The 15,863-nt window shown below is 44.0% G+C and overlaps 1 protein-coding gene across 1 annotated transcript in view; it reads left to right on the plus strand.

Annotated features, from left to right (window-relative positions):
- Positions 1-6,996, plus strand: part of LOC131253478 (uncharacterized) — a 67,070-nt gene extending 60,074 nt beyond the window's left edge. Inside the window, exons 11-12 of the mRNA XM_058254486.1 lie at positions 6,303-6,379; positions 6,469-6,996. Of these exons, the coding sequence (XP_058110469.1) occupies positions 6,303-6,379; positions 6,469-6,579 (188 nt within the window). The 3' untranslated portion in view covers positions 6,580-6,996. The remainder of the gene's footprint in view (positions 1-6,302; positions 6,380-6,468) is intronic.
- Positions 6,997-15,863: the final 8,867 nt, after the last annotated feature.

Raw genomic sequence — 15,863 nt, forward strand, 5'->3', positions numbered from 1 at the left:
GGTTGCTCCGATGTTTTTCGATAAAATTCCTCTGGCATGAAATTTGTTGAAGAATTCCATCACTTCTTCCTGTTGTAAATTCCAGAAGACTTGAAAGAACAGAATGGGGAAACTGTCAGGCCTAGGAGCCTTGTCACCAGCTAGATTCATGATAGCCTTTTTAACTTCATCTAAGGAAAAGCTCACTTCTAGAAGATTAGCTTCCTCATCGCTCAGACGTTGAAGGGGGAGATAGTCTAGCCAAGGTCTGGACCATTCCTCTTTCTGCAAAAGACTTTGGAAAAAGGAAACGGCTTCATTTGTGATGGAGTCTCTGTCATCTGTGCGATTTCCGTTGATCACCATGCTGCTAATACGGTTAAGCCTGGTGTGCATGCTAGCAATGCTGTGGAAATATCTCGTATTCCTGTCCCCTTCTTTAATCCACTTAGCCCGAGCCTTTTGCTTCCACGACAATCCTTGTTGCAGAACGATAGCTGAAAGGGCTTGAATGAGATGGATTCTACACGCTAAGACTTCTTTTGACATCGGATTGGATTTGGCTTGGGCATCAATCTGCTGAATCTCCAACAAGATCGAATTGGATTCTTCTTCCGATTTCCTCCTATTCTCCTTAGCCCACTGCTTGATTTTATCTTTCAACAATTTTAACTTGGAATGGATTCGATATCCGGCAAAGCCATTTACGTGAAATTCTTTCCACCACTCAGACACCTTTGCTTTGAAATCTGCCACATGGAGCCAGGAAATATCAAAGCGGAAAGGCTTAAGACCCCAATCTTCCTCCTCAACAGATAAAAGGATGGGCCAGTGATCAGAGGTAGTCTTGGGGAGGGCTGATTGAGAAGAGGAAGGGAGGCAATCCAGCCAGTTCGGAGAAACAATAAAACGATCCAGCCTGGACAAAATGGGATCCAACCTCCCATTTGTCCAGGTATAGCGAGCGCCAAGAAGCGGAAGATCAACCAGACGATTGCTGTTGATCCAATTAGAAAAAGCATTCATGTGGGATTTAGTGTTGGTACCAGACAATTTTTCCGCCGGAAATCTGATACAATTGAAATCACCAGCGAAGCAAATAGGGCCACTGAAGCAATGACACACGGAAGAAAGTTCTTTCCAAAAGCCTTCCCTGCAGTCATTGTTAGTAGGCCCATAGACTGAGCAGATTAGGATGTCCGTCACCATCATGCTGCTGCTCAAAGTAGCTGAAACGGAATAGTTACCAATAGAACTATTCTGAAGAGTCCAGAAGGCTGACCTCCACGCGATCAGAATACCCCCAGAGCTGCCGAAGCACCTTTTTCCACCCATTTGACATCCGAAGCCTTCCAGATCGTCCTCATCAGGGGATCATCTAACTCCTTAACTTTGGTTTCCTGAAGGTAGAGGATCTGAGGGTTACGCCTGCTGCAGGACTCCTTAATAAGTCTTCTCTTTTGCTTCGAGCCCACCCCTTGAACATTCCAAGAAATAATATTCATGGTTTAACTATGTCTCCCCGCGAACCCTCAGCACCTGATTCATTCGATGCTATAGATTTGCATCCCGACTTGAGACATTTCCTCTTCGATTCCCTGTTTTTGCTTGCCCTTGAGCCTCGTTTCTGGGGGGTTCTGATGGGATCCAACGGCCTTCGTCTGTTCTCTACACATTGGAAGAGGGCTAGGAAGTCCTCCGGACAGTCACGGAACAATAGCCCAAGAAGCCTCCCGATATGATTCATCGCATCACGGATCTATTTCTTCCTTTGGATCTTCTTGCTCAACATCTCCCTCTGTTCTTCTTCCAACAGGGTAACTTGAGGGTTGCCATTTCTGACCTGAAGGGGCCCTGCATTAATGACGTTCGTATCTGTCGGATCTTGGAACAAAGAAAGGAGGTTGATATCCGAGTCGTCGAAGGATTGGCAAAGGCGTTTAGCTTGGGAAGTGGTTGACGATGAAGGAGATTGCGGGTAGGAGGACGATTCTTCGTTGAACATAGGTTGTTCGGACGGGATGTCGAGGGGGATAAGTTGCAGCTGAAGGTTCATATCTTCCTGCGAGGTGGGCTTGGAAGTGTGGAAGCTGTTTTGGTGGGCGAGAAATCGCTCGAGATCTAAAACTGCTATGGGCAAGGGAGGGTCTTGAGTAGGGCGGAGATGGGTCGATATAGGGCCCGGGCGAGGTGAACGGTTTAGATCAAAAGATGAGGGCTCGGGCTGAGAATCTGTCGTCGAAGCTATATCCCGAACCCTGGAGTCGAGAATGGGGTGAGGATCCATACCCCTACCGACCTCGGACCCAGGACTAGGAATGGCTTCAAGAATGAATAGAGGCTCGAGCGATATAGAAGGCTAGAGATGGACTGTTGGATGTGTGCCACTTGGATCTCTGCTAACGTCGACCCCGCCTCTCCTTTCAATGCAATTAATTGCGTTCGCACATGTGATCTTATCGAGTTGTGAAGATTTATCATTGATGAGCTGTATGGCTTTATGAGTGCCACTTGGCGATCTCGAGACACGCTCTCTGACCGGGCGAGCATCTTGATGCTGGGGGGAGAAACGAAGCTCGCCATGTGGAAAGGTGTCAGTCTGTCTCGGAGCAGGGCGGTTTCTGATATCCTCCTGTGATCTGCGGGAGCACCGAAGTGACATGATGTCTTCTTCCCTGTCGTCAGCGAGGTCTGTCTCCGGGGGGAGGGATGAGGGGACTCTGCTTCTCCAAAGGTCTCCCCATCGTGGAAGGGGAGAGTTTGGTTCTTCCTTTTGGATCGGGAGATCAAGAGTTCTATCTCCGACGATGATAGATATGTTAGCAGGGAGAGGCGCACCTTTTCTTCTATTGATGCAAACCCTAATCACACCCATTTCCACTCCCCGTGTTGTCTTGAGATCTAATTCCACGAACGATCCGAGGCAGGCTGCAACCGCGTGGAAAAACTCTTCATTCCACAGTTCGATGGGGACTCCCCAAATCAGGACCCAAACATCCTCTGTACCGAACAAGCTGAAAGAATTCCAGGATTTCACCTCCATTACCGGGCCGTCCTTATGGATCGCCCCTGCCATGAGTATGGCCTCCAAATTCACTCCCGGATCGCCTTTTACCCATACCTCGTTATACCCTATAGGACACAGGCTGAAAGATCCAGCTCGGATGTTCGTGCATTCGTCGATCCAATCGTTGATTTGGGGAATGGTAGCATCTTGGCGTGCCACAATCACCAACGTTTCCGACAGAGCTGCCCTAGCTATGAGAATGTCCTCCTCACTCACCTGGATGGAATTAGGGATCTTCTTGCCTTCGTCGGATGGGGTATACTCCTTCCCTGGGAGCGATTCGGTCGGGCTAGGTTGTTGCCGGTGATGTAGAGATGAGCGAGTTAGGGCATCCCGATACAATGTGGGTTGAGAGCCTGGATCTTTGGTGACCGATTTCTTCTTTTGAGAGGTTAGGGGACCCTTTTGCGTGTGATTTCTCTCAGGACCATATCTTGCTCGCTGCACTAAGAGTTTCTCTCCCTGGAAACTCTGTCCATGTAACATAGCTACCGCTCGAGCAAGCTCAGCCTCAGTGATAAGGGCGAAGCCCCTGTAATTTCCTGTCTTTTTGTCCCTGGGCATAATGACATCCATGACTGCCCCTGCTCTTCCAAAGACTCTTTCTAGATTGAGGGGGAACCAACCTGATGGGTATCCTTTGACAAATAAGGTTGGGAAGGAATCGTATTTGTTCTTCTGCAATCGGACCCGCACTTTCCTTTCCACCTGAATCCATTCTCCATTCTTGTTGCCGAGTTCGCTCGCACCTTCTCGGTGCGAATGTGCCGATTCTGCCGTCGTCGTCCGCTCAGTCATTCTGCCGATTCCGGTCTTCAACCACTGAGACATGGTGATTTCAAAATGCAGAGCTCTTGCTTCGAATCGCTGAAGCGGTTTTCTGTCGCTTCCATTACCTGGGGAAGGAAATGAACTTTATAATCCAAATACGTGTTGTGAGACTAATTGCCAGCTTCAGAACCTGATCCATCCCCTAAAAGATCTCAGTTGTGAGACTCATGTGGGATAAATTTCTCATGACTCTCAATTTGAGGGTAGAAAGGTCTTCTCCTTGGAATCAGCGTGAAAAAAGTTATGGATTCGGGGAGTTTGGTGGTGTGGAATCCTTTGGAAATGTGCATCAACAAGGGGAACTGGTTACTAGTTTTTGGCATTTTGGTGCATCCTAGTTGGAATCAGTGATCATCAACCTGGGCTCCTGTTTTAGCAAAGTCATTGAGTGATAAGAGGCCAGTGAATAAATCTTTCGTACAGTCGCCAGGATCAGGGTACTCCTAAGCTCTGAGGCGGAGGGGAGGGTGGTGGACCTGGAAATTGACGAGCTTTCCTTCCTTTTGCTTACATGATTGGAGCTGATATCAATGATCAGAGCCATTGGTTTTGCTTAATCGAAATAGGAGCATTTGCAAAGCTTTTCATTATGATCATCATCTAAGTCTTTTCCCAACTAATTGAGGTCCGCTACACTGATCCTATTCCCCCATTCCACTCTACTAGAACAACAATTTGTTATTAGAACAATATGTACCTAAATTAGAAGCTTGGCTAACATCAATTCAGAACTTCTTGACTGTACCATTTACCTAACTAGAGCTGATTGTTGATGATCCTAGTTGATTTATCTTCAAAAAGTTCAATTACACCACTTGTTTCCTAAATGCTGAGATCTTATTCAGATATCTGGTTGGAATATTTTATCTTAAGCTAGATCCACGGTTGCTCATTTACCTCATTATGAATCTGGTATTACATTAATGTTTGCATTGATAAAACCAGCCATTTGTTTGATTTGCAATATCCACATTCTGATAGGGCTGTCAACTGGCCAGGTTCAGGCCATGCTGAGGTCTGTCTAAGCCTGGCCCACAAAATAAAACCAGGCCCGAGTTCAGCCAGGTCCATGATGGGCCAAAACAAACTGTCTGAACCTGGCCCGTGGTGATTATATATGGCCGAGCCCATTGTTCAAAGTGTCTCCGATATTATCAAAATATCGCCGACATTATCCGTATCTCCAGCTCGGCGATACCGATAATACCAGTGGCGATACCGATAACACTGGTAGTATAAAAAATTTCAAGAATTGGCGATATATTGCTAAGTATTGCCAGTGTATCAATATTGCCAATATTTTCAACTGTTTAAATTCCAAGCGTCGCTTGTATTGCCAATGTATCGATATTGCCAATATTATCAACTATGTAAATTCCAGGCATTGCTTGTATTGCCAGTTTATTGGCAATATTTTGATAATATTGCCAATGTATTGATATTGCCAAAATTTTGTTTATTAAAAAAAATTGCATTTCAAATTTTTATGGGCTCATGGTTGTATGCAGTGTTCAATTTGTTGATGATAATATCCTGATATTATCGTTATCGCAAAATGGGCGATATCGAGACCACAATTTTTTGTTTCTTTTCTTGTTGTCGATGATTTCTTGGTGAAATTGTGTTGTCAATATTTTGAATTGGATGGAAGGTTGGATGGTTGGATGGGTAGATGAGATGGATGAGATGGTTGGACCAATTTCTTACGACAACACATGCTTTTAGGCCCTTTAATGGAAACTTATTATGTATGCATTCTTTTTGCAATTTTTTATTCCTAAATATGCAAATATGCGTTTTTTAGCATTTCCTGAAGTTTCAGTGAAAAATTCCATTGTTTTCCCCATGTTTCCTTGCATTTTCGGTCATCAGCGATATCGATATTGTTCCGATAGCCCCAGCCAGCAAAACTTGTAACGAAACCAATACTCCCAAGCCCGGCCACCCTCTTTTGCATAAGAACTAGGCTGTTCGTTATCCATGCCTAATCATGCATGATATTGACAAAAATGCCCTTGAAACCTTAAACGGGCAGGGCTGGGTCGGTTTTGGGCCAGACTGATGGACTCTTAGACACAGCCCAACCCGTTAATATACGGGCTTAAATTTGAGGCCTGTGTCTGGCTCGTATTTCAGCCCAAGCCTGGCCTGAAGTGGACCAAGCCTTAAAGCTCAATGCACTAGGCTGGACCATCGACAGCCCTATGTTCAGTTTTCACTATGCCATAACAAAGTAAGAATGGCAGTTAGCCCTACCATCTTCCCATGGAAATGCATGCCAACTGCAACAATGCGATGTTATCTTGTACAGATCTTGGCTCTGTAGTGTTCCCTTGTAGGACTTTATTTCTAGTTCCTGAATCTGTTGTGGGTTCCTTGGTAGCTCATTTCTGCTTACTGATGGTTTGATTCGTTGGTGATGAAGTTTCTGGGAGTGAGGATTCAAATGTCTACTTTTATGACTTGACGAAACCAAAGCACACGTGCGTGAACAAGCTACAGGTTTGTCTCATTCACACTATTAAGTTTTTCCCTCTTTGCTAAGACTCTTGTATCTCCTCTCGAGTTACCAGAACCTTTGGTTACTGCAGGGCCATGGATCTCCAGTTATTGGAGTAGCTTGGAATCATGGGGAGAATTTCTTGGCTTCATCTGATTCCGAGGGGACAGTTATTGTTTGGAAGAGAGCAAAGACCAGCTAAACAACTATACAGGAAGGTAGACTCAAGCACATACATGGTCATGAACTGTTAAATCATCAGATCTCACCCACCCAAGTTGGTATTGTTTATTTGAAATAACGAGTCCAAGCTTGGAAATATCTTTAGTCGGGTGAGGAGAGGAGCGTGTGATCCCTTCATATAGAAATACAAGAATCAAAGATGAAAAAAAAAAAAAGGTTCAGCTTTCATAATTATAGATGCCCATTCTTTCTAAGATATATTATCAATATGTTATAATAACTCGAAAGAAACAAACATGGAATTCAATGTATTGTATTTTCCAATGTTGTCACTGAGCCTTTTTGTTGTGGAGTTCGATTCCAAGTCTGTACGGAATTCTGTTGACATATTGAACAATTTTTATATATTAGCATATATCAAAACTTAAAATGGCAATAGTTTAAGATACTTATTAGAAGAACTGCATGACTAGAGGAAAGGAAATTGAAGGGCACAGATTATTTTTTTAAATCTTTAATTAGAGCTTTGCTAAGCTCACACGCTCATATACAAGGTAAGTCAAGTACACCCTATCACAACTGCTAGGGTGGCCGACAGGTGCAGTATTCAAGCCTTCCATCAGGTATCTCTTACCTTGTAGATGTTGTTGCCCAAAAATAACTCCGGCCCATTCGGCAGGTGGGTTATGATTGGTAAGAGAACTTTATCCAAGTGTTTTTTTTTTTTCAGTAGCATTTGTTTCACAAACTGTGGCCCTACTGGACTAGTGGACCCACCTGATTCCTGAGTGAGAGCATCTGCATAGTTGTATCCATCTTATGAATGGATTGGATCTAGTGCCAATTTACCACGATGGCACACGTGTGTGGGGTGTGCAAGATGTGTATGGGCTTAGCAAACCATCTTTAATCAAATCATTTTTCTCATTAAGCAGAGTATACCATCTCTCTCTCTCTCTCTCTCTCTCTCTCTCTCTCTCTCAGTTAGAACTTGCAAGATAATGAGCGCACAGAGCATGGAAACTGTTAAGAACACAAACAACCAAAGGTAACTGATCAACCTCAGCATATACTAGTGTACTTCGTTGTAGGTTTTTCGATGGAGAGTCTTAAGAGGGGGAGTCAAGCCCTCAACCTTAAGTCAAATTCAACGACCTTAAGCATTGTGGTATATTAAGGTAGTTACTTTTGGGTTACTGTTTATATTACATATATAAGACGCAAGTATTTTTAACATCTATTCAACATTGTGAATTTTTTTATTATTTATAATTAATTAAATATCGAGTTGGGCCAGGTCAAATCTTTGAGTCAAACCATCCCGGCTGAACATCAACTTGAGTTGTGTTTTCGAATTTTTTATGTATATATCGTCATTTTTGCCTGCTTAGATTAATAGATTAAGCCTTATGGATCTTCCTTTGAATATTATCAAATTCCTACAATTAGTTAAAACATAGATTCTAGATCTAGCCATATCTTTTGATCACTATTGTTGAATACCGTTGGATTGCCTATGTTAGACCTCCAAACTAGAAGATTTTCTGACATTCCTACGATTAGTTAAAACATAGATTCTAGATCTAACCATATCTTTTGATCACTAGTGACGAATACCGTTGGATTGCCAATGTTAGACCTCCAAACTAGAAGATTTTCTCCCAAATATCTTAAATGAGGAGAGGAGTAAAACGCAAAAACCCTAGAATGGGGTTAGGGTTACACCAGTAGAGACACGGACGGAAGGCCACTTGCGTGGACCTGGGCGCAGGAGGAGAGAGGAGAGAAGAGAAGCAAAGTCTCTCTCTCTCTCTCTCTCTCTCTCGGTAGCGATGTGCCTAGGGGTTTGGGTGTCTAAGGCTTTCTTTTATAATGCGTCCTCTTTCTCTGGAATAAGAATCTTACGTACGAGGAGTTATGGTTGAGAGAGAGAGAGACGTCAATTAGGTACTCTACTACCCTATTAGAGTTTGGTATATACCTCATGTTGGGGAAAAATAGGACGAGCATAGAGACTCGGCTATGGAATGGATCAACTCTACTGACACTGCCCGGGATCTCGAGGCAACAAGCTCGACCGAGGTAAGAATACGAAAAGCCTAAAGGAGAGACTTAGCTCAGATTATAAGGAATGAATCCCGACCAAGAGTTACAAAGTCTAGAGCCATAAGGCAAAGTATATGAGATGCATAAAGTTGACTCAATAAACGAGGTAGCAACATCCAAAGAGGCCAATTAAGGCCTAAAACTCAAAAGCCACCTGATCGACCATAAAACCGACCCATCTTTAGGTCAGTTACAAAGTCGGTTATCGGATTAAGAGAGTACACTAAGTACGAACCAATCTCATCCCTCCCGACAGAGGGCAAGAAGCTTAAGCTTAAGCCAGCCGAGACTCGCTCATCAGTAGAGTTGGCCAGGCCTAATATAATCTGCAAAATCTACCAAGAAAGGTAGAAACGATGTATGAAGAAACACCTTCCCAAAAATCTAGTAAAAGGATCCCCAATCCCGAAGATCTCGAAATCGGCTGGAGTCCTAAAACGGATTAACGCCAAATCTCCAAGATATCAGGAAAAGAATCCTAGCACGATGGGATCCTCCCCTTCCTATAAATATAGGAGATCTCTAAGGTGAAAGGTACGCAAAAACCCTCCCAAAAACCCTCTTATACGATCATATTCCTGACGTTAGCATCGGAGGGTCCCCGACTCTAGCCAGGGTCTCCTTTGTCTCCTTCTTGTGTAGGTGAAAGGACGAAGGAGGATGTACCAGTTTTTTGCATCAACAGTTTGGCGCCGTTTGTGGGAATCAATACGTAAAGTCATTTTCTTAGCTCTATCAAAAAGCTTCATTGAAACCTCTAATGGCAAGAACAAAGAGACCGTCTAGAACGAGCCCAACGAGGTTATTGTCACTGGACCACCAGTGACAGAAGGCCCACCAGGTACGAACGGAGCCCAAGGGGCCCAGAACTGACCCGATAATTGACAGAGTTCCGCGGCCCATCCGGCGACCTCCATTTCGACCAGGAACACTCAACGGAATTAAGGAAACGGACAGTTAGACAAGGAGGTCCAAGAACTTAAGACCGATATGAACTACATGAAGCAAATGCTGGAACAGATCTATTGCCAGCAAGTTCCGCCTCAGCATGATGGCGGACGAGCAAATGCCCCATAACAATTCGCCAATCCTCAGCCTGTTGCTCCGCGATCTGACTATCAGGGTCCAATCGAGCCTGCCCCCTCTAATTCTATGATCGCCCTGCTGCCTACCACCGATCTTCGACACGAAATAGATCGGAGAAGGTGCAGTAAGCCCCCGGTTGAGGGTACGACTGATAGCGATGAACCTTGGAAAGCTGACCTTCAGGATTTCCGGAGGGAAGTGCAAGAAGAAATCGCCGATATGAGACAAAACCGTAATCTGGGTCAGACAAGACTCGAGGCGAAGGCATCCTCGTTTACAGAGGATATAATGCAAGCTCGGTTGCCGGAGCGATTCCGCATACCTCAGATTATGCCCTTCACTGGCAAAACCGATCCAACCGAGCATATAGAGTCCTTTCGGACGTATATGGAATTGCATGATGCCTCGGACGCCATGATATGCCGAGCTTTCTCCCTCACTTTAGTTGACGTGGCTTGGCTTTTGTTCAAACAGCTAAAACCAAAGTCCATTAGCTCGTTTATAGAGCTCAGTGATGCCTTTCGCATCAATTTTATCAGTGAGAAGAAAAAGTTGAAGCCATCTGCGCATCTGAACAATATAGTCCAAAAGGAGGGAGAGCTACTAAAGGATTATATCAAGCGCTTCTACTTCGAATCGCTTCAAGTCCGGAAACATTCGAACAAGACAACACTTAACTCGATCATGCAAGGTATTAGAGATAAGCCGTTTCTGGGATCCTTGGATAAGAACCCGCCTACCACTTTGGCAGAATTCATGTCTCGATCTAATAAGTATACGGATGTCGAAGAAATTCGAATCCTGCGTGAGGCCGCCCAAAATGCGAAAATTTCAGCCAAAGAGTCAGCAAAGAAAGAAGTTGACTCGGTTGGTTGAAAGAAGCGTAAAGACGATCGATCTCACGATGAACGTAGGTCGGGTAAGCGGCGCGATCACAAATTCTCAACGTACACCCTGCTCATTAAACCACAGGAGCAGGTATTAATGGAAATTAAGGGCGAAAGGTTCTTCAACTAGCCAAATAGACTCGGAAGCAATCCAAAGAGGTGAAATAAGAGCAAATATTGCCATTACCATCGTGATCATGGGCACAATACAAGTGATTGCTATCACTTGAAAGAAGAAATCGAGAGACTCATCTGAGAAGGCCGTCTTAGAGAGCATGTCGAGAGAACCGGGACAACGGAAGAATGCTCGGGCGATAATCGACCCACCGAAGAAATTTGAACTATTGTTGGTGGTCCCCGAGGCGGGGGCGACTCAAACAATGCTCGAAAAAATCACGCTAGGAGCATCAGTCGACCTGAGTCCGAGATCCTGATTTTAGCTCGACCTTCTAAAGAGAGGAAAAAGGAGAAGTACTGCATATCGTTTACCGATGAAGACGCTCGGGGTATTCATCATCCGCATGATGACGCGTTAGTCGTTACCCTCACTATAGCAAACCGCAAGGTGTTTTGCATTCTCGTTAATATAGGGTCATTTGCAGATGTACTGTTCACTCAAGTGTTCGACAAAATGGGCGTCGAACGATCAGCGTTGCAGCCAGTTCACACCCCATTGATCGGATTCTCTGGTGGACAAACCCTCCCCGAATGGGTCATCTCATTGCCACTCACTGCTGAGAATTCCTCGCATCAAGTGACGGTGATGGTCGACTTGATAGTCAGCCTACCTTCAGTCTACAACGCCATCCTCGGTCGACCCTCTTTATGTCTTTTCCAAGTTGTAGTGTCGATGTACCATCTCTCCATAAAATTTTTGACCGAGTTAGGAGTCGGAGTCATTAAAGGTGACCAACAAGATGCAAGGCGCTGCTACGCGACAGCGGTAAAAGCACCAGTCGAGGTAACCATAATCGAATCATTGGACCCTCGGGCCGAGACCCATGAGCGAGGACAACTAGTAGAAGACCTCATCCCAGTACCTTTGGTCGAGACAGACGAATCCAAAACAGTTCGGATTGGCTCACCCCTACAGTCGCCCTTGAAAGATAAGTTGGTATCTCTACTCCGACAATACGCCGACGTGTTTGCATGGAGCCATGAAGATATGCCTGGGATCGATCCATCGGTGATGACTCATCGCCTTAACATCGATCCGATTTACTGACCAATCCGACAGAAGCGACGACCACTTGGCCCCGAAAGGTATGCCATCATCGAAAAAGAGATTAACAAGCTCCTCAAGGCTAAATTCATCGAGGAGATATACTACCCGGAATGGGTAGCAAATGTCGTACTCGTTAAAAAAGCCAATGGGAAGTGGCGAGTCTGTATTGATTATACCGACTTAAATAAAGCCTGCCCAAAGGACAACTTTCCTCTTCCGAGGATCAATCAGTTGGTGGATAGCACGACAGGACATGAACTTCTTAATTTTATGGATGCTTATTCTGGATACAATCAAATTGTAATGTATCAATTAGATTAATTCAAGACTACCTTTGTCACTGACAAAGGTCTTTACTATTACCGTGTGATGTTCTTTGGTCTAAAGAATGCAAGAGCGACCTACTAACGATTAGTAAACAAAATGTTTGCTCGATAGATCGGCCGGACCATGGAAGTATACATTGATGACATGCTCGTCAAAAGTATATATGCAGTCGATCATATTACCGACTTAGAAGAGATGTTTCTTATCATTTGCAAAAATCAGATAAAGTTAAACCCAAGCAAGTGTGCCTTTGGGATAAGCTCGAGTAAATTTCTCAGATTCCTAGTCAGCCAGCGAGGGATCGAAGCGAATCTGGAGAAAATCAAAGCATTGCTCGACATGGAATCCTCAAAAATGATCAAAGATATACAAAGGTTGACTCGATGAGTAGCCGCACTCAACCGCTTCCTCTCCCAAGCTACCAATAAGTCCTTCTTGTTCTTCAAACAACTGAAGGGACGACAAACGGTAGATTGAACGGAAGAGTGTGAAGCAGCGTTCCAGTAGTTGAAGTAGTATCTCGGATCTCCATCTCTCTTATCAAAACCTGAGCCTGGGGAGGCCTTGCTGTTATACCTGGCGGTCTCCAATGCAGCCGTAAGCTCGGCTTTGATACGCGAGCATGAAGGAAAACAGTTGCCGGTAGATTATGTCAGCAAAGCATTACTACCGGCAGAAACCAGATATCTGCCTCTGGAGAAAGTGGCCCTAGTCTTAGTTGTCTCCTCACGACAACTTTGGCCATACTTTCAAGCGCATACCATCATTGTTGTAACTGATCTCCTGCTCCATCAGATCCTTCAGAAACCAGAAGCTTCCGGTCGACTGACGAAGTGGGCAATTGAGTTGAGTGAATTTGACATCCAATACAAGTCGAGGGTAGCCATTAAAGAACAAGCTGTGGCCAACTTCATAGCTGAAGTTACTCCGCAAACCGATCCATTTACCAAGCTCGTACAAGAACCCGTCGATCCGCCACCGGTTGTAACTCCCGAGTCTTCACCCAACCCAATCCCGAGTCTTCACCCAACCCAACCCCCTGACAACTTTGTGTCGACGGCTCATCCAACACTGAGGTAAGTGGGGCAAGAGTCATCCTGGAAACTCCCGATCAAACCTACATGCAATATGCCTTAATACTTGGATTTCAAGCCTCGAACAATACAGCAGAATACGAAGGCTTGTTGCTCGGCCTTCAACTAGCAGCCAGTCTGAGCGTTACTCATCTTAACGTATTCAGTGACTCGCAGATGGTCATCAATCAGGTTACTAGCATGTATCAAACACGTGAAGAGCAGATAAAAGCATATATGAAGAAATCCAAAGAGTTGATCGATGGTTTTTAACGATATATTGTCACTCGGATCCCTCGAACAGAAAACGCTAAAGCCGACCTGTTGGCAAAACTTGCCTTTGCCGACGAAAATGATTTACCCAGATCCGTTTCAATCCAGTACGTCGCTAAGCTGAGCATCGACAACTCTCTTAGTTCGACCGTACACTCAATCGACCTGGAACCCACTTGTCTCGACCCGATCGTCCAATATCTCGACAGTGGAAAGTTGCCTGAGGTTCGTGCCGAGGCCCGACGGTTGAAGATCTGAGCCTCTCGTTATACCATACTCAACGAGGTATTGTATAAGAAAGGATTTTTTACTCCTTTGCTATGCTGCCTAAATCATGAAGAGGCTAATTATGTACTGCGGGAGATCCACGAAGAGATTTGAGGAAATCATTCAGAAGGACGATCGCTTGCACATAAGGTCTTACGACAAGGGTATTACTGGCCAACCATTCAGCACTATGCAAGCAAGCTCGTCCAAAGTTGCGACAAATGCCAACAATTTGCGGTCGTTCTGAGATAGCCACCCGAGGAGCTGACTCCTATGGCCGGTCCTTGGCCCTTTGCGCAGTAGGGAATTGACATCATCGGACCGCTCCCTTTGAGGAAAGGTCAGACCAATTTTGCCATTGTTGTGGTGGATTACTTCACAAAGTGGGCCGAAGCCGAGCAATTGGCTAGGATAATCGAACAAAAGATCACAGATTTTGTTTGGAAAAGTATCATCTGCCGATTCGGGATACCTCGAACCATTGTTACCGACAAAGGGAAGCGATTTGACAATAGGCAGTACTGAGAGATGTGTGATAATTTCGGAATAAGGAATGTCTACACGTTTCCCTATCATCCTCAGACGAATGGACAGGTCGAGGCAGTCAACAAGATCATCAAACAACATCTTCAAACCAAACTCAACCGAGCTAAGGGATCGTGGGCCGAAGAACTTCTTAAAATACTATGTGCAAGTATTATATTTTCTAACTCCTTGATTGTCAAATTTTGTAGTGCCAAAACCTCTTGGAATCTTTCTTGTGTAGCTCATCTACAAATTCAAGACATTGAATCTCGTGTGTTAGATCAAAGGTCTTTACTTCAAGAACTTTAAATGTAAGATTACATGTTCATGTTCAAGTACAACACCAAGTGTGAATTCAATCTTTCAAGCTTCGAAGTTTAAGATTTCAAAGCTTTGTCCAAGTCAAGAAAAAGTTCTTTTCTTTGAACCTCAAGCTCAAGCTTCAATGTTAGTCATATTCAAGCTTCAAAAGTCTTAAGTTCAAAGCTTCATCATCTCAAGCTTCGTGAACTTCAAAGAACGACCATCAACTGAAGCAAAAGAAGATTCAATGTTCATACAACATGTATAAGGTATGAATGACCCTAGATTGACCATAGGATAGGTCATTTTGAATACATAATTTAATTGGGTCATTTTATAAGTACATAGTCTGTTTTTCGACTAGTCTTAGACTAAGTTCGACTAGTCCTAGCACTGGCTCGACCAGTCCAAGAAATCCTCGACCAGTCCTAAGGTTTTTACTTATTTTCAGAATTTTTTGTTAAAGCCTCAACCAATCCTGGAGACTGCTCGACTGGTCGTGTGAACAGTGCTCGACCAGTCCTACAGGCTCGACTCAAAATCCAACAATTAAATTGAGTCCCACACGACTAGTCGTGGAGGCCACTTGACCGGTCGAGCAGGTCCTTCGACCAGTCATGGAATGGTCTGATCTGATCGCGCTCAAATTTTTAAAAGTTTGTTGGTTCTTCGACCAGTTGTGTCGACCTCAGGACCAGTTGAATATGCAATTTCTGCACTTATAAATAGAATACGAAATTCAGAGTTTGATATCCAATTCAAGCAAAATCAATACACCACTCTGAGAGATAAGTTAGTGATATTCTTAAGCTATTTAATGCTCATTTCATATTCTCTTTAATTAGCTTTTTGTATTTGATTTTGTATTCTGCATTCCAATTATATTTAAAAGAGGGATTGAAGTATTCCCATTTCTTGGAATCAAAATCAAATAGAGCTAGCCCAACTTGATTTAATTTAAAAATCATTTAGAACCTAAAACCATTTCATAAGTGAGTGTGAACATTGAACTTCTACGTTGAACTTCGACTCTGATTTGGATCCACCGGGTTGCATCAAAGGAGAATATCCAGATAAGTCTATTTACTTTTCTGGAAATTTCTGTTTTGGTTTTTGAGATTGTGCCAGAATAATCTTTGTTTTGGTTTATCTGAGGTGATCCAAAAAACTCGGAGTGTGGAGTTTTTGAATTGTGTAAGCCCACTTGAAAGACACAATTGTAAGGGTTTTA

This window comes from Magnolia sinica, chromosome 1, assembly GCF_029962835.1.
Source record: "Magnolia sinica isolate HGM2019 chromosome 1, MsV1, whole genome shotgun sequence".
NCBI classification, from domain to species: Eukaryota; Viridiplantae; Streptophyta; class Magnoliopsida; order Magnoliales; family Magnoliaceae; genus Magnolia; species Magnolia sinica.